This window comes from Haliotis asinina, chromosome 2, assembly GCF_037392515.1.
Source record: "Haliotis asinina isolate JCU_RB_2024 chromosome 2, JCU_Hal_asi_v2, whole genome shotgun sequence".
Lineage (NCBI taxonomy): Eukaryota > Metazoa > Mollusca > Gastropoda > Lepetellida > Haliotidae > Haliotis > Haliotis asinina.
In genome coordinates, this window is record NC_090281.1 from 93955596 (window position 1) to 93981652 (window position 26057).

Consider the following 26057-nt stretch of genomic DNA (forward strand, 5'->3'; position numbering starts at 1 on the left):
CAGGCAAGTCATGACTGAATATTTCTTGAAGACTCCTGGAAGTTAATATTCATATGTCAGCAAGTTGCATCATTTTATACTGGACGTATTTTTTTAAGCAAACGCAATTTCTGCAGTTTCTAAATAAAAGAAAAGAGATTCACGTTACATTTATCTGCAATAACAACATGAATAGGTAAATCTGAAAGTTACTGTAACCAATTTTGTTCGATGATTGCTTGTTGGTCTCGTTGATAAACCAATTACATGTATCAACTTTAAGATTTCAACCCATTCCCAAAACTAGTTCTTTAACTGGTTTCGTGAAAAGTACCTCACACGAGATTACATTTCGTTTCAATTTACCGACAATTTCCTTTTCAAATATGTCACCTTTACAACAGTTAGAATTACACAGGACATGACATACACAAGGCGCTTTTCCCCAGCGAGTGAAATAAGGCTCATAAAACTGCTATAACCTTGTCGCTATCAGCATTTGTTTCTGTCAAGCCTCCAGCAAGTCTATATTTCTTTATTTTCCCCTGGAGGGAGTATTTATTGTAGTGTGGTGTTAGGATGCGACATATCGCTGATGTGCCGGTGTTGGGGCACGTGAGTTTTCGTATGGAATTAAGAGGATTTTTAAATCTTTGGAATGTAGATGAAACTTTCAGTTGAACTGAAAACGTTCATTTCAACGATATCATATGAGTTCGTTTACTGCCGAATGGATCCCTCAAGTGGGCAAGTGCACGCGAGACCTTGACCTTTAAGAAACACGTCAGAATTTAAACAAATATGGCGGACTCAGGAAATTCGGAAGCGGGAAGCGGATTTTTATCCAAATTTTTGTCTGAATTATTTGGAAGTCCACTAAATCTGGCTTTAGTAGGCGTTTGTTCATTTCTTGTATACAAAATATGGTCAAGCAGAAGGAAGCATGACCCACCCACGCCTCGGGAACCTGAACTACCACCTCTGAAAAAGCAAGATTTCACACACGAGCAGTTGCGAGAATATGATGGAAAAGCTAAAGATGGACGTATCCTGATCGCTGTTAATTGCAAAGTGTTTGATGTCACGAGAGGAAAACGATTTTATGGCCCAGGTACAGTATACTATTATTACAAAATGTCATTGTTTCTCGTCCTGTTCACTGACATTGTTTCTTAACACTTGAAGATTACCCGATCATTGTGCTAACTATCACTATCAACACGTACTAGGATTGATGCGTCAAGAAAAGTTACGTCAGACGGATATAGTGATACATGTTGCTTTTCACACGTTATGTTTTTCGTAACTGTTGATAATAAAGTTCAGAATGAAATCTAATTGTTTGCTCATGCTTCCAAGAACCCAGCATGAACAATGTATGATGTTAGGAAATCTGTTGATTTCGTGTCAGAAAAAAAGTTTGGGTGAAGACCCAAAAGATTCATGAAATTCGACCCTTTGTCCATATTGTTATCCTTTATTTGACATTGTGGACTGCAAGATTCATTAAGTAAAACTCAATTTGGAGCACCTTTAGAATGCAGCACAACTTTTCGTGAGGACGTTAGGGTTAGATTAACCCAGTCTAACTTTGACCTACCCTAGCCCCAACTCCAATCCCAACCCTAACCCCAACCTAACCCTAATCACCTACAAACACATAATAGTATTATGAGGTGTTTCTTTAAGTTTCTGGTTCAGTATTCTAAAGGTAGGCCCTTAATTTGGGTTAACAAACTGAAATTTAAACTATTAGGTAAGAGTTCTGCCAGTAACCCTCATGTGTATGTTGACCATATTGTATTATGATTATTTCAAAGGTTTAGGGGTTTGGTAGGGGTTAGGATTAAACCATCTATTCTTAATGTAAATAATTTTGATACTCAAGTTGTTTTACTGTCCTTAGATGACAGGTTCATATAATATACCCAATCTTCGATTTCTATATCAAACATGATATGGCTGAAATATTGCCAATGTGATGTTAAATATGATCTCACTCACTCACTTAATATAAATCTTAGGCATATAATGATAGTAAACCCAGGGTTTTGAGCAGAAATCTTTCACCGTTAGAGTCAGTAATTCATTACAATGTATTAAATGGTCTTTTAGTTTTGCCCTTTTCCAAGAGTAGAGCTGAATGATCATCTGTACAGACTGATATATATTTAACCTCTTCTAAGTAATAACATATTTTGATATTGTTGCATGTGCAAAAAAGATGAAGTGGCAATGGAGGGTAATTGCCATAAGCCTTGTTCATTTTGTTCCAGTACACGTTTTAATAAACAGGAGAATGCTTTTATCCTTATCAAAGATTTACATTACAACAATGGTCATAAATTGCATCTAACCAAAATTCTGAAACAGTTTCTGCCAACATGACACATAAGACTGCCACAGAGGCCTTGTTGCTTGAAGCAGTCTCATTCTTAGCAATACTATTGTCATCTCAATCTCTCTGGGTCTGAAAATACAGGGAATGTACCTGATTACACACTAGATCAAAATTGTTTTTGTGACTACAACTGAACATCAAGATCAACCTTAATTTTGAAAACTATTGTGTTGCAGTAACTATGTCATTTAAATATTATATTTTATTGATATATTGCACATGGCAGCTGTTGATTGATCAGGCAGTTGCAGCTGTAAGCAGATTTATTGCTCAACTAATAAGCAGATTCTACTTCCAGTAGTACACACATATTGATTGTTGGTGAAGCATTTATTGATGGGAGTAAGTGTTTAATGTGATGGACAATTCCTGTATGTTTGATTCATACTCAAAATATTATTTAATACGATGCAGTAGTTTATGTGTACTATGAATCCAAATTCCTCTACCAACTACAAGAACAATTGTACTACTTCCAAAATAGGCTGTCAAAATCCTTGCTACATATAGAATTTGTAGTTGAATTTTATGTTACTGACAGAATGAATGTTTACAAATTTAAGAAAATGACTTCCCCAAAAATATTTGTTGAGTTGCCATGACTTTCAAAGTGTATGTCAAGCGGTTCTGGGCCTTTTGACCCCATGTTGTTAAACCATTGTTGTTTCATCTAATTGTTTCTTTTTTTCATCCTGATTCCAAACTAGGGACCCGTGAAGGTCCGGGGTAGAATAGGCCTTCAGCAACCCATGCTTGCCATAAAAGGGGCCTATGCTTGTCATAAGGGGTGTTCAGGCTCGCTGACTTGGTTGAGACATGCCATCAGTCCATTTTGATTATGGCTGTACGCCATTTAACCAAGGTCTAATTTTGTTGGGCAATTTTCACTTTTGCAGCTAGTATACAACCTTGGCCATGTTGAACTGTAGTGAGAACTACAATGAACCTGTGAAGATCAGGGGTAGAAGTACTAGAACTGGTCTTCAAGCCTGGGTTGTCAGATTCACTGTCAGCATAGTAGTATGTTACAGAATTCTATGAAGAGCTGTTATTTTCAGGTGGTCCATATGGCATCTTTGCGGGTCGCGATGCATCTCGGGCCCTGGCCACGTTCTCGCTAGGAGAGGAGGCACTGAGGGATGACTATGATGATCTCAGTGACCTTAACAGCATGCAGATGGACTCTGTTCGTGAATGGGAAATGCAGTTTACAGGTACAGAAAAACATTGCGGTTGCAATCATTATTTAGCTATTTCTGAAATCTCTTGTAACTCTTGTGAGATCTTGATTTAAACATTTAGTACATGCAAAATGCAGCCTCATATTTATGCCAACTTGTACCTTGTATGTGTTCATATTTTGAGGTTAATAAACACTGACTTCAGCAAGAAAATAGAATGATGAGAAACCAGCTTGGAGCATTGTATCCTATGACTAAAGGGCGGTAGGGTAGCCTAGTGGTTAAGGCGTTGTGTTGAGGGTTCCATCCCCACATGGGCACAATATATGAAGCCCATATCTGGCATCCTTTGTCATGAATTGCTGGAATATTGCTCAAATCGGTGTAAAACATAACTGACTGACTGACTCTCTGATGTCTACACAGTGACTGAGTGAATGTTGCTGTTCATGTCAGGAATATGTTTTTAATAATGATCCCATCTAACACAGAATAATTTTGTTATGATGGCAACTAACCATTAGTACCCAAACTCAAGCATTATGTGTAATTTGATATTGAACTGCAGTTGAAACCTGTTTTGGTCTAGTGTAACAATGTTAAATTTATTCACTAAAGTGTTATGAGTGACAAGTATGTTTCATTTCTTTTAATCATGACTTCATGACAGTGTTTTAAAACACCATGGTTGTGCGGAAAAGAGAGATATGATATCCCAAATTTCAGATTAATTGAAATATTGAAATAGTTTAATAACTCTGACCAGTTCAGTCCTTCTGTTCTCAGAAAGTAATTGTCTTCAGTGATACATAAGCAATAAGACAATCTATTGATGTCATTGTGAATCTTAGATTTTCTGGACTTGCTCACAGGCAAATAGACAGCACCAAGCCTGAAGCCAGAAATAATGCCAGAAAAAATTCACGAAAATTGAAACTCAGTTTCTCATTTCATGTTGATATGGTTATGTAGCACAGCCATTATTCATAATGTGGAGGTTACCTCATTAATCTTGGCATCACTTATCACGCTTGTCCAGCATTGAAATCAAGCACTCAGCTTTTGGTCTCCCCAAAGTATTTAACATTTAAGACCTGCATCACTTTACTGGTATTCTGATGATTGAAAATAATCGAAAATCTATGAAAGGAAGGATAAAAAAAATAATTATCGATTGTAAAAATATATTTTTGATTGATCAGAATTTTGTTGTTTCGGTGTAATACTTTGAATGAAGTAAACTAACCATTAAATATGACGAATATTTACAAACAAACATGCGTTCACTGGGCTCAAAATAGTTTAAAATCTGCACCATCCCTGTAGGATAATATGAACTTTCCACTCGTCCTTCTAAAATTGTACTTGACCTATAGAAACAGGTATCAGAATGAATGTAAGTTAAAATTATTTTATTTCAAAATGTTTGCTTGGAATAACACTAGAGTAAACATTAGTTACTTTGTCGTCTTTACAAACTTAGACTTTGACAAAATTGAATTTGTGCACCATTTAAGATCGCTGAACTTCAAAGAAAAAGAAATATGTTACTTTTTCCTTGGAGTGGGACTTTAGGAGTAAGTTGTAAAACTCGGGGAAATACTTCAAGGACTTCTACTTGGCACTCAGCATGGCAAACTCAGTCAGCCATACTGTTTGAACCTCGTCTGTTAGATCTAATTCTCAGTTTAGTATACATGATACAGTAACAAGTACTTCATCTAACCTGGAAATTGCCCGTGTATAATAATAAACGCAAATCACCAAAGAGGAAAAGTTAACAATGATAAGCCATTGGAAATCACAAGCAGGAATTTCCATATAGTAAAGGTTATTGTGGTTTGATAGCAGTAACATTCATGATGTGATGATTTTTCTCATTGGTCAGTTTTTGTTTTTGTTTTGTGTTTATATAGCAGCCAATCACGATATTCAAAGCCTTCAGGTTACAAAAGACACGCTGCCTGATGTATATCTGTTCAAAAGGGATACCAAACGCACATCAAGACTTGACCGTTGTGGTTAGTTTTCGGCTAATTTGAAAATACTTCTAATGGGGATTGGCGATGTTGAAACTTCAACTTGTTTTGAAACTTAGGTCAGAAAACGTATTCATACTCTAGAACAAGCAAATTCTGTTTTTCACTTGCCTGAAACAAATTTTACTCATCATTATGATTGGACAAGTGGAATTTCCGAACCCTGGTTCAACAGCGTAAAACTATGTCACAATGTGCATTATATTTATCATGTTTGTAATTTTGTATGTATCACCATTAAAGGTAAATATTACTGTAACCTGTGTATGAATACATTCTACATCTATTGTAGTGGTAATGACATGTACTGATAAATGTGTATTGTATAAATGGAATAATTTGTATGAGGAAAGCGACATGAAAATATATGTTGTTAATTCAAAGCTAAAATTGGTGAAACACTCCCAACACTACTGTAGGCTTGCCATGATGAAAAACTGTTCACACCAGAGTTAAACCTGCCACTTGCTACTGACATCTTGTTTGACACACTGAGTGACAGATAGGTATTTTGCTATATACATACACAGCTCATGTTAAACATGACAGATAAATGTCATAAGCAGCACTACATTGGCACTGTTTTTCTGATGTTCTTGGTTTTGTGTCATTTGAATGCTGCGTGATGTGATAAATTAGATCAGAGAATAACGGTGGTCTTTCAAGCTTTGCAATTCTGTTCAATTTGAAAGTGCCTACACATAGATTATTCACTTGCACCATCACCCCTTGTTTTATGGTTATTTGGAAAGGTTGCAAGCATTGAGTCCATGCATAGGCGAAGCAGATGTGCCCCTGTATATACAACCCCCATTTGTGCATGAAATTGTTGCTTAATGTTTGAAAGAGTTACTGCATAAGTATAGATTCAACAGCAAAAATGATATCATTTTCATCAATGAAGATTGTAATATGACCAGTTGTGTCCAATATACCCACATATTAACATGTCACACAATATTCTTACAGTTAATTGTAGCGTAGACAAAAGTAATTGTTTTCCCATGTGGTTCTGAAATGTAAGCAACTGTGCACATTCTTTTGAAAAGTGTGGTTCTGTTCAGCACAGAATAATTACAACTCAGTGTGACTGGGTAACTGATGATTTGCGATATATTTCCCGTTCACATCTGACAAGCTGTTGCCTCGTTAAAATCACCCGAATGGTCACATGTGCATTGATCAGTGTGTAATGAGCTGGGGTGTCAGTGGTGTTCATGTGTTTCACATTTATCAAAGCATGGACCTAGTGGAGCATTTGATGTTCCCTGTTTTCATTCCACATTTGGCTTTTAGCTACTGGTCTCAAACCTGATGTTAGTACACAGTGTGCCAGGTATTAGGGCCGTATCAGCGCAAGTACAAATAAAACATATGCACAATACAGTAGGAAAAAAAACAAGAATATGTAGCAGCAATAGTGTTGTGGTCTTAGAATCATACAGGCATATTTATCTGAAATAGTGCTTTATTATTTATTGACCTGTCTGTACAAGAGTAGCAGTGTCATGGTGCGTGCATGAAATAAAACACAAGATTACTGATGCACCATGTAAGTTCTTTCAGTACACTAAATCTACTCTTACATTTTCCCAGTACCCCTGTTTTGAAAGGGTAAGGAGTGTATACTCCTGATGTTGAAAACTTATCTAGAGCCCTTTTGTTATGATTAAGTTGTCAGGTTAGCTCAGCTCAGCTCAGCTCAGTTAATACTATCCATATAACACTCACTCATGAAGATAATGCTGAGAGTCATGTTTGTGATATACACTTTGCCCTCAGGCTGGCTACATGTGAATATGTTGTGCTTGTTTTTCCTCCACGATATACTGAGACAGTTAAGAAAAAACAAAAAAAAAACTAAGGTAATGAAACATGTTATATCATCATTGTGAAAGATAACCTATCGTAAAAACTATGGTACACATTTTTCAGTTGCACTGTTACATTACAACTTGTAAATAAGTACAGATACACCAGCTGAAAAACTTCACTGGCTTATAATATCGGTTACTATTGGTATTTGTAAATATTTAGTGATAGGGTGATTTGCATATTTTTAGCAAATCTTATGCTTATCAGATATCTGACTGATTCCATCTTTTTATAGATGTCAAAAATAATTTAGTATACCATGAATTGGCACGTGTAGGTTGTTAACATGAAGCAATTTGATTCCCAGTGTCCCATGTGCACCCAGAGATCTATGATTGTGGAACTGATTGATTATTGACTCAAGTCATCCTTGATATCTCAAGGGTGTTATGTTTCTTGGTTTGTAAGACCCATCTCCATACCCATCATTTGGAATGGTAAACATGTGAAACCTCCATTCTGAAATCTCCATCACTTTTAACTTTGTGCTCATGCTGACCACACAGTACCACTTACTTACTGTGCACAGTGGGATTAAACCCAGCACCCTCCCCGAGTTAAATGCCATTGATCTAGATTTCATGATTCTATGAAGCGTGTACACTTGAGTACATATCCAGCTTACCTTGAACATTTGACAAAGCAGTCTAAATTAGTTATAAGGGGCTTTGTGTGTTGTCCTATTGATATGCAGTGAGTGTTTGTGTGTCTGTTGAACAAATGACTATGCCGTGTAGATGTGATATATGGGACACTTGGTTCACTCAATGGTCCTCACTATGTATGTAGTTTAGTAGAAGTTCTCATTCAGAATTTTAAGACAGGTGATTCAGTGGATCTGATAAAACAATTAAACAAGCATACCTTACCAGCTGTTGTTAATGTTACCTGTGCTAGCTGAACAGTTCATCAACATTAAACCTCAATTTCAACAGCACACTCGGTCATATTCCTTAACTGAAAATCTGTTGATGGAAGGCTTGTATTCTGTTCTGAGTTGACTACTTTGTAAAGTAATTTTTTCTGCATTGTACTGCTGTACTCTTGAATTGGATAACTCCTGTATTGTTTGGTTTAACGGGTCAGTAATGCTAGGTCATGGTATGTTCTGATCGTGTGTGATATGTACTCAGGGTTTTACGCAACATGCAAATGTGGGGGTCCATTATGCACAAATGTAGAGACTGGACGCTGTTTCTTTCAGAGCAATTACATGCTTCAAGTCACCAATCAGTCCAGATAATGAGATTGACATTCCAGTCTCTACAGAAATTATCAAAACATACAGCTTTCCACTTACTTCACTGGATTGTCATCTTGCCTCTAATAAGTAGGGTTCCCTGGGACCCCCATTTATGTGAGTTGAGGTAAAATCCTGTATACTTTACTTGTGCGTATTCAGTGTTCTTGATACTAGATGACAGACAGGTCAGGGAAATTGACAGACATTGCCATTCTGCATTTACACAGTAACTGTTCACCAAGCATGTTATAGAAATATACAACCAAAGTTATTGCTAAAATATTACTGATGGACTCATTTTTTGTCTATGTTAATGCAATCTGGGATCCAGATCCCCTCAGTGCCTCAGTCCTTATGATTTGTGTTGAAGTCCAAGATCTGGCATGACTATGTTGTGAGTCAGCACAAAGTTTAGGATTGTGTGGTTAATTGTATAGACCTGTATTACTTCCTGATTTCCTCCTGATACAACTGAAATACTACACAAAAACAGTGTACACCTAACTTGCTGTAAACACTACTGTTATCTAATGAATACACAATGCCATTTAAAAAGGGATCAAAGGTAACACGTTATATTTGTTTTCTTACTGTTTTCTTGCTTTGAGCAGAGATAGTTCTAATAGGAGAAAACTGCCACCATTCTTTGAATGCCATGTCTATAGGAAAGCATGGCCCACCTGTCTTGTCCTGGGAAGGTGTGAACATGTCCCAGTCTTACCTTGGTACAGAGACATAAATAAATCATGTTGCATCAGTGGAAATAACATGTATCTTGATTATCAGGTAGACACATTTAATGCCAATAATACACTCATATTTCTGTAATATACTAAGCTGCAAGAGAAACTGAATTTTTTAGAAAAATGAAATGTCATAAAAGTAGGCGTTCATGTTTATGTGACAACGTGACAAAAAGCCAGAGTTGTGTTTCTTTTGATGGTCAGTACATGAATCTCCAACCCCTGAACCACACAACTATACAGCTGCTTTTCAACTTTGATGAAGGGCATGTATTTTGCATTACACAATCGTTGAGCACTGGTTTGTCTGGTCCAGATTTGATTATCAACAGCCTGATGGAGCTTAATGAGAGGGTGGCATAAAACCAAACTCACTCACTTATATAAAGCAATCATCAACTTAAACAAATCATAGAACTCATGCAGAGCACATCTTTTTATCCCCCCGACATGTAATGTCTGTCCGTCCGTAATGATTTTGTTTCTGGAGCATAACTCAAACACCATTCAATATTTTTAGACCAAAATTGATAGATACAGTAATCTGAACCTATGGTTGTGCCTTTTGCTATTTCAGATTTTTGGCATTTTTATTTTTTTTGTTTTTCCATGGAACATTTAGGTCTTAGTCAAATGGTGGGGTGGGTTCATTTCTGGAGCGTAACTCAAAAACTTTTCAATGTTTTTTTTGCAAAACTTGGTAGATATATCAATCAGAACCTAAAGTGGTGCCTTTTGCCATTTAGAGGTTTTTGTGATTTACTATTTTCTCGGTTTCCATGGAAACGTTAGGACTTAGTCTCAAAAGTGAGAGGTGTGTTTTATTTCCGGAGCACATCTAGAGTACTTCTTAATATCTTTCAGCAAAACATTTATTGGATATGTGTAGCACACCCCAGAATGGTGCCTTTTGCTGTTTACAGGTTTTTGTGATTTATGATCTTGGTTTCTAAGGAAACGTTTTTGACTAAGTCTCAAAAGTGAGAGGTGGGTTTCGTTTCCGGAGCAGAACTCAAAAACTTCTTAATATCTGTCAGTAAAACTTAGTAGATATGTGTGGCGGACCCCAAAGTGGTGCCTTTTGCTTTTTACAGGTTTTTGTGATTTATTATTCTCTCGGGTTCTTGGGCAAAATTGAGGGATGGGCTTCGTTTTCGGAGAACTCAAAAAACTGTTCAATATTTTTCTGCAAAACTTGGTAGATATATCAATCAGAACTCAAAGTGGTGCCTTTGGCTATTTAGAGGTTTTTGTGATTTATTATTCCTCAGGTTCCATGGACACATTTCGGACTTAGTCTCAAAAGGGAGGGATTGGCTCCGTTTCTGGAGCACAACTTGAAAACTTTCTGCAAAACTTGACAGATATGTGAAGCAGATCACAAATTGGTGCCTTTTGCTAGTTACAAAGTTTTGGCATTTCTAGTTTTCCCGGTTTCCATGGAAACAGTTCAGACTTAGTCTCAAGAGAGAGGGATTGGCGTTGCTTCCAGAGCACAACTCAAAAATTATTTGATATCTTTCAACAGATCATGGCAGATATATGAGACAGATCTTGAAGTGGTGCTTTTTGCTGTTTACAGATATATGGCATTTATATTTTTCATGATTTCCATGGAAATGATTCAAACTTAGTCTAAAAATATATGAAGTAGCCTTCACATGATTTGTCCTTTAAAATATGTGGGGGCCAGGGGGATATGTCATCTTTGATGACTGTTGTTTGTTACATCATTGTATTGAACAAATATCTCACTGACGTACCCAACACTTGTCTGTTTCAGAAAAGTATGTGTATATTGGTAAGCTGTTGAAGCCTGGCGAGCTCCCCACTGAGTACACAGACACAGAGGATGAGGTCAACGAGGACAGTAAAGATAAAAAGGAGAAGAAGACGGATTGATTGTGTGTATTCCTGAGTAGTTAGATGCCGCGATCAGGTTGTCCGGCCAGCAGTAGCTGCAGCAGCTGCAGCATCTACTGACTGAATGACTGACTGATTGACCAGCTCAGCCTTCTCCAATACTGGGATCTCCATCCCGACATTAATGGAAGGATCTGCTTGTTAAGGTTGTAACGATTCATGAAGATCCATTTCGATATTTAGTGTCATGATAAGGTTGTGTATATCTGTACAAAGTACAACATTAACTATTATGTTTATTGATTCATGTAAACTGGTATGCAATAATTAAAATGAACAAATATATTTTTGTCAGTTCTCAACTCACTGTGTCAATGACAGATGAAGGACGGAGGGTAGTGCTTGAAACACGTACAGTCGAACTCTGTTTATCTGGACATTTTGGTTTCACTCGAAAATTGCCCGGATAGCGAGATGTCCGGTTAACTGGATCAAACAAGCAAAACGTGAAAATTAAGCAAAAAAATTTCATGTACGTATATCAATAAATCAACAGTCAGTGGTAATAACAGTGAATCATCATAACGTGTAAGTGTACCGATAATACATGCAAGGTGAAACGCAGATTACCATTTGTCATGTTGTCTCAGACGTAATCGTGTAGCGTGTGGAGCTTCAGATGGTAAGTTAGATGAAAAACATAAATCGATGACAAAAAGTTTCTATTTTGCCATTTGCATATTGTTTTTTTTAAATTTTAAATGCTGTAAAAACATATGACATTATGTCGAACTTATGCTGTCTGCAGAAAGTAAACTTCTGGACGGGATCACATTACTTAGATCATGTGGCAGGCTATTTTTAACTTGCATCGCAACAGATAGCAGGGGGTTGATTTTTAAGTGTTATATAAAGTACTATTACAGTGTAGTTTACCTTAATCCTACTTAACATGTGTTTTCGTTACTGATGAGATGTTCTCATGCGCCAAATCCTAATGAACAACCCGAGTGACGAGTCACTAGTGTTGATGGCTAATTAATCAACTCACACCAAATGCCTCCCGATAGATTAAGAATGAAATCACAGAGTCGTGCTGTAAACGGTATTGACGTGACACATGCACATGCACGTTGCACAGATCTCTCCGTCCGGTTAACTGGATCATTTTTCAATTGAAATCTATAGGAATGATTTGAAAATTCGCCGTCTGGGTCCGGAAGCGTGGGGTCCGGTTAAGCGAGTACAATTAATGAACATAAGTTTCGTTTCACATAAAAATCGTCTGGAAGGTGGGGTTTCCGGATATGTAGGGTCCCAGTAAGCGGGGTTCGACTGTATTGGTGTCACTGATGGTCTGGTTTTCATTTCCTGCGATGCTACAGTGTGTCAAGCCTATATCTGGTGTCCTCTGTGATGATGGTGTGGTAATATTGTCAAAAGATGTGTAAACTATGCTTGCTTACCCGGCATGAAGCCCTTGTCAGAGTCTTGGGTCCCAGTCCACAAACTGTTCGCTACATTATGACCTGTCGTAACAGACACAGACTTACCATAGACTTACAATGTGGTGCTGGACCCAAGTCCAGTAATTAAAAATCCACCTTGTGTGTAAAATCAAATTGAGTTGATTTCTGTATGTATCATAACCTTATCAATCTACTTATTGAATGGTGACCTTTTCAAGCATTGTATTGCCCCCAAACTGTATTGTAGCAACATTGTTAAGGTCAGATCTTTTAGTCTTCAGTAACTCTGTCATCATGATTTTACAAGCCCTCAGTATGCGGTCATGATAGAAGGACCGTATCAGCCAATCTGAAAAGATGCTTTGTATTTGCTTCTGTCTGATGGAATGAAGCCTTCAGAACAATGTGAGTTTTGATTCCCCTGTAGAGTGTTAAATGCATGTTAACAATTTCATGCTTTTCAAGTGAAGCAAAAGTACTGATTCAAGCATAAGATCTGATGTTAATGAGTTTGTGAATCATTCTAGCCCAAGTTGAAGTTGGTGTTGATTTTGTCTAGAAGTGTTAGTTTGTGTAATAACAGGAGCTTATGTAAGGAAGATGCATATAATGCTTGTTGGAAGTTCTCTGGAAGTAATGGTATGTTTGTCTTTGCTGGTGCAGATGGGAGAAGTCTTGCCAAGTGCATTGTGTTATCAAATAAGACGCCCAACAAATGAAATATCTTCATATTGTGGCATTTCCCTCAAGACTATTTTATTATTTCAGAAGGCAAGATGATCAATTGTGATTTTAAATGGATCTGTTTTGTAGGATATTATGATTGTACTTTTGACTTAAGATAATGACGCATTATATTTGTCCTTGAGTCAACATGGAAAATCTTTTCATCTTATAAATGAGTTACTTTAGCTCAGGTTTCCCATGTGCTAAAATATCTGCAGGAACCTGTTCCCTTTCCCTTATGTGATGTCATTACATTCTTGTGCTGTGGGGGAATCCAATTCCTTTGAAAAATGCATACCTTTTACTCCTGATGGCATGGAATATGGTGTTTGTCAGTTTAAATGTTTGACAGGCATCTGATGAATTGATAAGTTGGAAGATATTTTATCTATTTTAGCTGTCCTTTCAAGCAAGTAGGCATAAATGATGTGAAGTGGCTTTTATCTGAAACTTACAAAATATCAGTTGTTGAAATGGCTGGTACACATCACTTATTAGATACACTGATACAGCTTAAAGTCATGGATGGCCACTCAGCAGTGAAAGGCTTTGCTTTTCAAAATGGGTGACATTCAAAACTCTTTTAGGGATTGCCAGGAAGATGAAGAAAGCACTTGATGATCAGGATTGTTTTTATAGAAACCAGATGGCATGAATTTGTTAGTGCATCAGTCACTGGATTATCTTGCTCAGATTTGATTATTGACAATCCTGTGTCATATGGTCGGGGTATTTGCTGAATGCATTGGAGACTAACAACTGCTGCCTGTGAATTTTGAAATCTGCATTGAACATCTAAGAGCTTTGTAGACAGTATCATCAGTTGCCAGGGTTGCCACCGAGATGAATGCAATACTTTGTTTCATGGGGAAATTGTGAATATTGTTGAATGCATGTTAAACGAAGGTTTGGTGCATCACATCTGATGCCCTCAATCAGTAAAGATCGATTCATAGTGTTGTCTTTGTACATTTTGTCTTCTGTATAATATTGAACTGATTGGGATAGTATTCAGCATACAGGGTTTGATTTAGTGCTTTACTGTTGGCACCGGTGCAAGACAGTATTACAAAGTGCAACTTAGTTACGAGTCACAATGTGCAAGTCAATTTTTGAGAAATAAGTCAACAATAAATCTAATATTACAAGCATCAATAGATATGTAAGTTCATTTTTCTTCTAAACTTTGAATAGCTATGGTACTGAAGCCTTACTATTCATATACACGCCTCGGCTATGACACCCTTGTAAACAGTGTCTCTGTGTTGCTATGGTTTCATGGGTGCTACATCAAGGATATGTGTTGATGTGCACCGAAACCTCTGACATTTTAATAATAATAGTAATAGGACATTTCTAATGTGTGTATATCCATACTGAAATATGCTCGAAGTGCTACACTATACAAAGAGTTCACCATAGTTGGAAAGACATGAGACAGAGGTGAGTTTTCGGTTTTGACTGGAAGCTAGAGAAGTCACTGGTGTTACATTGGAATTTGACTGGTGCAGCTTGGTCTTTATCTTAGGTTGCACATGGTGCAAGTAGATTAACATCTGTTAAATTGAGCCCTGGGTTAGAATACAACTACATTCTTCATGTTTTTCAGCTGACAAATGCTTTTGTATGTTGGGTTTGTCCCTAGATCAAAGTACTATATCAACAAGCCATTACGGCCCTGTTTCAGGTCTGAGGTTTTGTAAAGGAGACTTTCATTGTGTCTTAATACACTGGGTCATTATTCGAAAAACGACCTTGGTGCAAAGAGGTTAGTACATCTATGCTGAGGCAATAGTAAATTTAGATTTTCATCAAAACTTAAGAAAGGTGGGATGAGTTTTGTTTACATGCTTCATTTTAAACCAGTTACCGAGGAAATATGTATTAACCTTACAGGTACGGGGTAATGTTAGTCTGTACTTGGCTGCAGAGATGTATTTGGAATTTCATGCTTGAGAAGAAAACAAATGATTGCTTTTTTAGAATTATTTTGACAAAACCTTTTCAAATTTCTTTTTCATATTTATGTTCTTGCTCTATCTTTAGTCGTAAGAGGGGACTAACAGGATTGGGTGGTCAGGCTCACTGACTTTGTTGACACGTCATTCCATCCCACTTTTGTAGATCGATGCTCATGCGGTTGATCACTGGATTGTCTGGTCCAGACTCGATTATTTACAGACTGCCTGCCATAGAGCTGGAATATTGCAGAGTGTGGTATAATACTAAACTCTCTCACTCATGATCTTTAGTCTGGCCATTTCTTGTTGTCTCATCTATAAACGTGTCAGAATTTGTGAAAAAGCGACCCAGCATTTTGACTTTGGAAGTACGCAGTTAACTTGGGCTGCTGTGAGTTGCATATGCCTTTTAAACTTGTAAACTAATAACCTTACAGTATTAAAACACTCTCGAACAAAATGTGGTAATTTCCACATTAAAGCTAAAGTTTAATGCCTCATATTTATTAATTCATTCATGACTAAACCAAAGTGCAGTATCAGCCTTGGGATTTGGGGCTTAAAATACTTTGACACAAGATACAGGTTCAACTTAGGTCATATTTGGGATACAGGTTGTTTAATACCTTGATGAGCAGAGATGGAATTCTAAGTTATTATGGCTGAAGGTATTAATGTTACAATCCTCTTTATGCTAAGATGACTTTGCAGAAGAGGCCCATTTCTGTTTTTGTTTTCCATTCCATACCTGTTTGTTGTTTTTCAGATGCTTTTGCAATTAGAACTATGCTAATTATTGACGCAAACATTATTTTTTGTTTTGTATCTGTCTGCAGTCATTGAGCAATTGTTGTATATATGGACATGTCCACATTATTGTACATTGTACAGCAGAGTACAATAACAGTTCATTGTTGGTGGACCATCTGTTGTATTGACATAATGTACATGCTGTTGAACAGGGTCTGGAAATATAATCAGCTTACTATACAGAACTTGTTTTGTGTTGATGCTGTCATTGGACGCAATTCATGATTGCGCGCAATGGTAATGTTGAATATAGGAAGAACTGAATATTATGTTTTGTCTTTTATATGTAGATTTAGTCTATGAATCATTGAATAAGAGTTTGAATTGATGCCTTGCAAAAATCAGTGTTCCCATGGAAACATACAAATAAATTATTGAAAATAAATATGATGGTGACTGTGAGTAGGCTGGGAGAATACACATGTCCCGGACACTTTTGCATTGATCATTGTCAACTGTCTTGGAACACTCGTGGAGTAATTAATTCCAGTGACATTGGTTTTTCTCCATAAGTGTGGTCACACAGCATACCCCACTAAATGCTATGGAGAATCATCCTATGCTGGCTATCTTCTTGCAGCTTGAAGTAGGGAGGTTAACAGTGAATGTATTATACCTAATCAATTGTAATATTCTTGTTAATGTCTTTGGTTAAATATACTTACCCAAGGTCCTATACCGCTGCTAGAGATGTCAATACAAGGATATGGCTAGCTCAAGTTTTCATGTATAACACAGATACTAGTAATCTATTCTCTGAAATGACGAGTCATTTAATATTAATATAGTCACTTGTGTCCGTGTCTGACCTTAAAAGGAGGATTCTGGATTCTTAATGCTGCATTCTATAAATACACTTTAAGTACTTGAAATTATTTGATATAAAAACAGAGTTCCCACCACAAGAGCCATCATGCTTCCTTAAGGTTTGTTAATGGAATAGGAGGTCATAGTAATACAATGATTGTTGTCAGAAATGTGGCATGAGATACAATATATTTTCCCTGCTTTATGCATAATTTCAGTACAGTTGGGATTAGGGATTATCCGTAAGTACATCAGAACACTCCTGTTTGTGGTTGACATGGTTTAGCTGGTGTTTCAGACTTGTAGATACCAAATGTATTTTTTTAGTGGAGTATATTTAGTCAGTGATGTATTTAAATTGTCAGATAATCATCCTTATTGCATCAGATCATCTTCATCAACAGCAGCAAGGCTCACACTGTGAAGCAGGATGTGAGACTGACTTGACAGTGCAGTATTATGTGGTCACAGGGCAAGGTATGCCCTGAGCATGGACACTGTATCTATCATACTTCCACACTTCCTGGTTTTGTATATGCTGTGTTCCACCATTGCACATGATGTGCAAACAGCTGCTCAATGTTCTCAGTGCTGTCCTGTGATGGTTACATTGAGAGTGCATGAAAAGTGGTTTTGGTGGGGATCAGTTTAAGAGAATTAAGATGTAGCTGATTATTTCTTCATTAATGCTTGATGATCGTATTGTCTTTCTTTCACACCTGGATTCAGTTGCACAAAATGTTAGTGCTAAGATGATCATTACTCCCATAGTTTAACATGGGTTTAAAATACCCTCAGCACTAAGATAGCTTTCTGCAAGTGGATCCAGGAAAAGTTGAGACAAGAAAACCAGTTGTCACTAATGCAGCACTCATCACTGATACACCTCACGTCGATTGTATCACCATTGAAGAGGGAATGCAGCTCTCGTCACTGATACACCTCACATTAGTTCTATCTCCATGGATGAGGGAATCCAGCACATAGTGAACCGTAATGTGTTGATGCTGCTTCTGGATTGATAGCCTTAGTTGTTTCATAGGTCTGTGATGATAACAGCTGAAACAGGCAACCCCCCTCTATTTTGAGATGATCTTTTCTACCAGGCAGGTGTGCTGGAATTTTCAAGAAAAGAAATGAATAGTACTGGAAACGTTTGTTTCAGGTTCTAAAAAAGAAATACATTTTTGGTTCTGTTGTTAGATATCCTGAAAAGTAATGGTTGAAAATAAGTTTCATAAATGGAAAAAAAACCCACATGTTCACATCCGGTCTCATAACACCACAGCACCTCATTGTACTCACCTCTGCTCTCACTTTCACCATTGTTTGTCATGTATCTGCAGGCACATTTTTCTTTCTTGCAAAGAATGTTTAAGTGGTGTATGAAATCTTTTCTGAAGCAGTATATATGCATTTCTGAATTAAGACTGCATTTAGTATTGAATGCAAGTGTTGTCAGTTTGTGAAAACATTTCTGTGTAGCTATAAAAGTCTTCCAGAGTTTAGCATATGTTTGGAAATGAGATTTTTTATGATATTTTCTGAGATTTAATTTTATACAGAGTTGAGGTTATTCAGAGTTGCTTCAGCTTTGAATATAGAGGCCTGTTTTGAAAAGTCGTGGAACATGGTTAGGGCTTTAAATTTTCCGAACCAAATCACCATCTTTAGTAAATGTCTAGAAATGAGTTATGTCTTTGCATGGCTTGAAAAACATTGCTGAAGACTATGAAATGAGGAAGAAAACAATATATGGGCACTATATGTAACCTCCGAGACTTTTGTTTCCGCTCAGTTGCATCTTTTAGTCTAATATTCACGCAAGTGTAGTGAAATTAGTAAGCAAGGCCATTTTCATGGGAGCCTTGAAAAACACTTGAATTTTGTGATATTCTGAACAAAAACCCAGTTGTTAATTTTACTGTTAAGGCATAATGGGAAATACCAATATCTGATGTCTCACCAGATGCAGCTTCTGTTTGTCTCAGTACTACAAGATTCTTGATTGTACAGATTTGTCATCCATTTGGTGCCACAATAATGGAAAACAACAGTGACATCATGGATCTGAATGTTTGCACAGGATGCATATTTCAACTTTGACAATTATTGAGTAATTATCTTGCAATACGTTACAGTAATATAAAGGAACATGTGGCTATAATTAAGTGGTGATTTTTGTCCAGAGGTAGGCAACCAACATGAAACAAATTTTCTTTTTGGGAGAGTTGAGTGTGCTGTATTAGTTAGATCCACCATCCCAGAGGTTTGGCTCACCTGTGTTGGTGTTAGTTTTTTATCTCCAGTATGTATGTCAACACCTCTGAACATTTACTTGGAGTCTAAGCAGTTTCTTTGTTGTGTAGATCATCATTAGGTGGAAAGTCTGTTACCTTACTTTTACTGATGTTCAGACAATTATTGTATCTCTTCCCCAAGATGTCCATTTGATAGTCAGCATTGGCTGGATATAGTTGTTTTCAATCATGGTTTTTGGAGAGGAGCCAATTCAAGATTTATTTTCACACAATTTACAAAATACACTTTCTTTTTAAGACTGTAGGATCTATAATTTGCAAATTGTTTTCTGGAACAAATTTAAATTCCCAAGTCTCAACCAACATCAGTCACTATCCTCTGAATTTTGAATGGTTCGTCGCTTATGGGCCCGGTGATTTAGATCAGGAGGCATTTTGTTGCATTTACTGAAACATCAGCTTCACTGAAACATCATGTGACAAATCTACAGCTGACCACATTTCACACATCTGTATGCACCTTGTTTATGATTGTGCAGTATGGCAACAATTAGTGTAAAATGTTTCAACAGAAGTGTATGAAGCCTGATGGTGACTGAGTAATATGGATTAGCTTTGCTAAATAGATTCCAAGCTTGTACGTCAGGCACATAATGTCTTCTTTCTGGTTTCAGCCAACTTTCATCTGCATTGAGTGTACATTATGTATCATACGTCTAGTATATCATATGTACCACAGTGTGTGTATTACTGTAAATATTGTAAGATTTGCTTCATTCTTGAGGATATATTTTCATGATAAACTAATTGATATCATGGTTAACATGTTCTTGTTTTCATTTATTGTCAGCTTTTGTTTCATGGCCAAGCCATACAAGGACTCAATGCCTTAGGTTTGCCAGAACCAATGATGACTGGTTTGAATATGATGGTAGTGTCAGATAATGATTATAAATTTGGGGTTTCATCAAAGTGACGCATCTGTGACCTACATCACTTCCCTCCCACAGCCAAACTGACTCGCTGTGATATGACTGGATACACGGTTCAAGGATCTTTAAACCAAGCAAACTGACTTGCTGATAAGATAATGCTTTATTGCCCAAAAGGCAACATAAAGACTAACATCTAACAATGAATATACTAACTAAACAATGTTTACGATGATATAAAAAGAACATGCTAACTTGTATAAAAGAGTATTTACTTCTCCTTGTGGTAAGTGATACCTACTGCCAGGTAGTAAAAGTGTGTAACAAGGGATTAAAACGGATCTGGTAACTTCTGACAGAAAGATTAGAACTCATGATATGTACAGGGTATCTAAACTATCAAAATTACTTGCAAGTTTTCCTGCTACTTTAACAACCCTCTTTAATTGGCTTTCATTTTGAAGTGACCCTGGTCCATACCAACTCTTCAAAGAAACTGTTAAAATGCATTGAATCCATATTTGTAAAACAAAGACATATGAGTGGAATCAGTGTGAAATGAGTGTAGCTTTCTCAGGAAATGGAGGCAAGACGTGGACTGCATTTGTATTTGGAGTGAAAGTTAATTTGTTATCAACCTCAACTGTTTCATTGTTGATGCTGACAGGTGTAATAGTCACTAAGACAGTAATGGTGGACTCATTTTTAATAGGCATTTAGAAGTTGGTAGGGTAATACAAGACACTTGTTATGGATGTGCATCTTCATCATTATTTACACACAGCATTTCAGAGCTAATACTTGCCATTTCATCAGGTGAATCATCAGCCGTTTTGTGTAAATAATAAAGAAGCTGCATACCCACAACAAGCGTCTTGTATGAGGGTAACCGTGACAGATTGATTGGTAGGCCTGTTTTTGAAATATTTGTGTCTCTGGGTCATGATGCCTTTCAAGCCTGGGACGCTCTGTCGAGAATGATTGTTTACAGGTTGCTGTACAATGGCTTGCTTTTGCAGCGTGGATTAAACAGGACAAATATTTTGTCAAGTCATACAGTTCTTTTCAAAGCTGAAAATATGTTTGAGCTCATATTCAAACTTGAGTAAGTCAGGGACTGCCAGCTAGGTCTAGTGGACAGAGTGTTTGCTGGAATTTGAAGGACTGTGATTCGATTCTGGTTGGATCATGCTGAATGCAGTCATAAGATTTTACCTTTCCTTTGTCAACTTGAACTGTTTCAGAGGATTAAATGGGCAGTGGGGTAGTTTAGTGGTTAAAGTGTTCTCTCATGCTTAAGACCTGGGTTTGATTCCCCAGATGGGTTCAGTAGTGAAGCCTGTTTCTGGTTGCCCCACTGCGATATTGCTGGAATATTTCTATAAGCAGCAGTGTAGAACCATACTCACTCTGGTTATAAAAGGCCTGGTGGGCTTAGAGTGTGTCTGAGTACGGTATTTTTTATTATTCTTGTGGGCTGGCACAGCAAATCTGGTTAAGGTCCTGTTTTCACTTGGCAGAGTGCTACGCTATGAATGTGATACACATTGGTAGCTATCACACTTCCATTTTGTAGAAGCAAGGGTGGCTGAATGGGTTCTCTCTCTCTCTCTCTCTCACACACACACACACACACACACACACATGGATCTTCTACACTTTGAACTTATCTTCAGTGAGAAGTATTTCAGAAACTACATGTTAGGAGTAACATGACAACCTCCAAGATGTAAGGTGGTTCAGAATTCCACTGTACACATTACACAGTTCAGACGGCATGTCAGGTACTTGACCGCTTTTGTGACCTGAAATTGTTTTGTCTACAATATATATGGAAACCAAATGGCGTCTGTTGATTAATTTCTGGAACCTAAACAAGGAGACAAACATAGCGGTGGTTATTTGGAAATATCCCTGATGATTAAGTCTGATTTGATTAATTTTCCCAGAAGTGAAAGCATTTTAGGAGGTATGATGTGTGGAAGGTATGACTGACTTGGATCCCCAAATATTCATTTAGGTAGATTTTGCAATAATAGTCCCACTTGATGTGTCTGGGCTTCCTGATCAAGTGTTTAGAGATGGTTCTTTGCATGTCCGATTCTTTGGTGGAGAACACCTCCAAAACTCGCGTCCGTAACCCTCAAGGAATGTCCAAGTACGCACTGTCACCCTACAGACAACACAAGCCATTGTTTTGACAAGCCGGTTTGTTTAAGTCTAAAATCAGAAGTCACTAATGCAACATTTTGAAATGCCTACAGACATTTTTTTCATTACATTTTCACTAAAACGCATGTCCCAGGATTTATTTATAGTAGCCTGAATAAAAAGAAATATGAAATTCCAAAGTGCATAAATTCATAATAACATTTTGTCAGCAGGATGATATTAAGAAAATAATATAAAAAAGTGCGCTGACTTAGAATTTCCCCCAGTCCCAACGTTTTCAGTCACTGGGGGGATGAAATACAGCTTCAGGATAATATTTTCCATTGATATCATAATAAACTTGATGAACATAATTTGCAGACCTGCAGTTTATGAAATATATGAAACATAGGAATCACAAAGATGACAACATTCCCCAATCAATTCCAAGGTGAAACTGCATTCATGCAGCATAGATCGCGATCCAGTCGAGATTTCCAGGATGTAGACTTGATGCGACTACCTGTTACCGCCATCAGATACGATATTTGGATTCGAACCACTCACAACTTTGGTTACAGCGGGCCATTGTTACTGTCGATACTATCGCGTGGTTCCGAAGGATATCTTCACAGAAAGTCTGATGACTTTGTAGGATCAGTCTTTGCTTTCATCGACAAGCCACGTTCCCAAGACTTTCTAAAAAAAGGGATGAATTCAACTTTCAGAAGTGACATTTCTATCTTTCCTGCTTTTTACGACTTTTGTGGAACAATCAAACAAGCAGTCTCTGAGAGTTCAATGATTGTTCTCCGAAAGCCCCCGAAAGCTGTTTGATCAAGATTACAACATTCAAGGGTGCGTTCGTTGTTGGGTTAAATGATAATTCTGAGCATGTGGCAGTTGAAACCAGACATTCTGGAGTTTCCACTGCTTACAATTACAGGTTCGAAAAAGTGGTGATCGGTGTATTCTGTGGATGAAACTGCACAAAATGGAAAACAACACCAGCGCAACAAGGACTTCATTAAGCACCCATCATGGCTGCTCTCCGAAGTGTGAGCACGTGTGTGATACGTACCTCGATTAAGATTGCGACGTACGATTACGTCACACACGTACACACACATTGTAGTGTACTTTGTTGTAGTTGTTAACGTCGTTATGATTGCTAGTGTTACCTTCATACACTAAGGTATCGTATTGTAGTAGAAGAGGTGACTGCTGATACGCATGGGCTGCATTAGCATGATTAGCACTGCCCACAAGCCCTGTCCTGGCATACAGAAGCCGGGCCTGCTGCCATGACGTGATGTTGACTAATGATGGACGTTTCCTGTAAATGTACCTCGTAAATGACTGCACCATGAATGACTATATGGCAACATTAATCTGAACATCTTCCACACGCCAGGGCAGATTGTTGGGGCGACACTGACGCTTACATGAGCATATGCGGTAAATAATGAAGAGATGAAAATAATCAGCCACCAAATGTAGTGGACGTATAGATAGATGGGACGGTAAGCAGCCGACGTCATGTTATTTATAATCAGGGGGAGCGAGCGAAGTCAATATATAGGCCACATTTGAGGTCTAGGCTAAAATCTAGGCCTGAAACAGTTCGGTGTCAAACTGTTAAAAAAATTGCCAATGCTTTCGGCTAACTCCGTCCCGTCGCTCTTAAATCGTACTAAACTCGTTGGTTCATTTATGTGAGATTATTCAAGCAGACTTTGAGTTGTACATAGTGTCAGTGCTGACGTGTTGGAGTTTCGGCGGGACGACCAAGCACAACTGTAGTCACCGGACCGACAGTGGGTGCAGCAGGGTCTCATGTGGGAGACATTCAAATTAATCCCTCCTGTGTTGCACTTCCTGAATGTCTTTACTTGAAAGGGCGTAGGCGTAGCCTTTTAGTTACACCGAAGGCCCGGGTTCGATTCCCCATGAGTACAATATGTGAAGCCCATTTCTGGTGTCCCCCCGACATGATATTGCTGGAATATTGCTAAAGGTCGCGTAAATCCAAAGTCACACTGTCACCCTACATGGGCACAATGTTTGAAGAACGTTTCTGGTGTCCTCCCGCCGTGATATTGCCGGAACATTGGTACAGAGGAGTAAAACAAAACCTTACTCACTCATTCACCCAGGCGCTCTCTTACGTGATATTGCTAGTCAGCTATTGCTTGACCAGGGTCATCGTAGGTTTGGGAATTGACAAGCATAATTCTTGCCCTACAACACCGGGTTTACTGGGACTAGTTTCAGAGTATGTTTCAGAAGGGAGGCTTATTTACCTGAGGCCTCTTCTTGTATATTATGGGGTCGGGGATGGGGGTGTATTTCACAATCGGAATATATCAAGACCGACTATTACGTAACTCGAAAGACCTAGATAGTCGTCTTTTTTAGTATGGGACACGATGTTCCTGACCTTTCACGTGAGGTGACAGTCATCACCTCTCTGTCCCACTTTCTGACATAAAGACCGCCGTGTACCGGTACGTCAGCGGAATGTTTGATAGACAGACTTGCTCTAGGTCGTCGTTATATCGTATTTTTAATAATATGTTGCACTTGCTTTGGTGGTATTAGATTGTTTAACCAGACATTTTTTCTACAAGTCTTTCATTCAAACTGTCAACACAGGACGCATTACATTTTCTATCTGCCGATGTTGCTTTTGCTGCACTGAAAAGCGCTTATTTCGTTTTGATGTTTAAAGCTATTGTGTAATGATTAAACATTTAAAGAACTAGTTAAGGTGAGGTTTTTCATGTATTCATTCATGAGTATTGTCATTAATTTCTGCGCTGTCGTAAAACGAAAAGCCTCTGCACCTGACGGTGTACATATCTTGGTTAAAACGCCACCAGTTTTCGGTATTGTAGTATTCACTTTCGCAATTAAAGCGTGCGTAAATACGTATTCGAAGAGACTGATTGATTTATAGTTTGTTGTTTAACGCCGCACTTTATGATATTCAAGCTATATGGCGGACGAGTCCAGTGATTAATATCAAAAGTATCAGACAATCTAGTGATCAACAGCATGCGCATCGATCCACGCAACGGCTACACGATGACATGTGTCAACCAAGTCAGCGAGCCTGACCCTCCGATCCTGCTGGTCGCCTCTTACGACAAGTATGGGTTACTGAGGACCACTTCTAACCCGGATCGTCATGGGCAACATCCACAGAGCACATTGGCAGCGATCGATTAGTAGTCCCCGGAAATACTGACACGCATGTACAGAACAGCCTATCATAAAGAATGTACTGATGAGGGGATATGGTACCTGCAGCTGTTTCGACAATCGGAAATTGCGCATCGAAATGTCCGACATACGCATACAATAACTGCATTATTTGCAAATGTCATGTTCTAAATAACTACCCATGTAGATGTTTGGGATATACATTCATGAGTGGATAGAAGTCCAGTTAACCTGAATGTCTTTCATACGCCGTCATGATAGTGCTGGGTAAGGTATTAAACAACAAGCAGTGGTCTGTGAAGCAGGTTCACTGGGAAGTATTAAACAACAAGCAGTGGTCTGTGAAGTAGGTTCACTTGGAAGTATTAAACAAGAAGCAGTGGTCTGTGAA

At 37.9% G+C, this 26057-nt stretch overlaps 1 protein-coding gene across 2 annotated transcripts; it reads left to right on the forward strand.

Moving 5' to 3' along the window:
* The first annotated feature begins 717 nt into the window (after positions 1 to 717).
* LOC137274623 (membrane-associated progesterone receptor component 1-like) lies at positions 718 to 20181 on the forward strand. Of its 2 annotated transcripts, XR_010956188.1 has the most exons (4): positions 718 to 1090; positions 3439 to 3594; positions 11245 to 20063; positions 20098 to 20181. XR_010956188.1 is itself a non-coding variant. In XM_067807920.1 (3 exons), the coding sequence occupies exons 1-3, from the start codon at positions 781 to 783 to the stop codon at positions 11361 to 11363; spliced, it is 585 nt and encodes a 194-aa protein (XP_067664021.1). In that variant the 5' UTR covers positions 718 to 780; the 3' UTR covers positions 11364 to 20181. The 2 variants fall into 2 exon arrangements, 1 of the variants encoding a protein (XP_067664021.1); XM_067807920.1 differs by having other exon boundaries at positions 11245 to 20181.
* Positions 20182 to 26057: the final 5876 nt, after the last annotated feature.

Bases quoted from the DNA above. Each gene is read 5' to 3' on its own strand.
- LOC137274623 (XM_067807920.1), top strand. From the start codon at position 781: ATGGCGGACTCAGGAAATTCGGAAGCGGGAAGCGGATTTTTATCCAAA. The intron at 1,091-3,438 runs GTACAGTATACT...TGTTATTTTCAG, and splicing joins AAAACGATTTTATGGCCCAG to GTGGTCCATATGGCATCTTT. The intron at 3,595-11,244 runs GTACAGAAAAAC...TGTCTGTTTCAG, and splicing joins ATGGGAAATGCAGTTTACAG to AAAAGTATGTGTATATTGGT.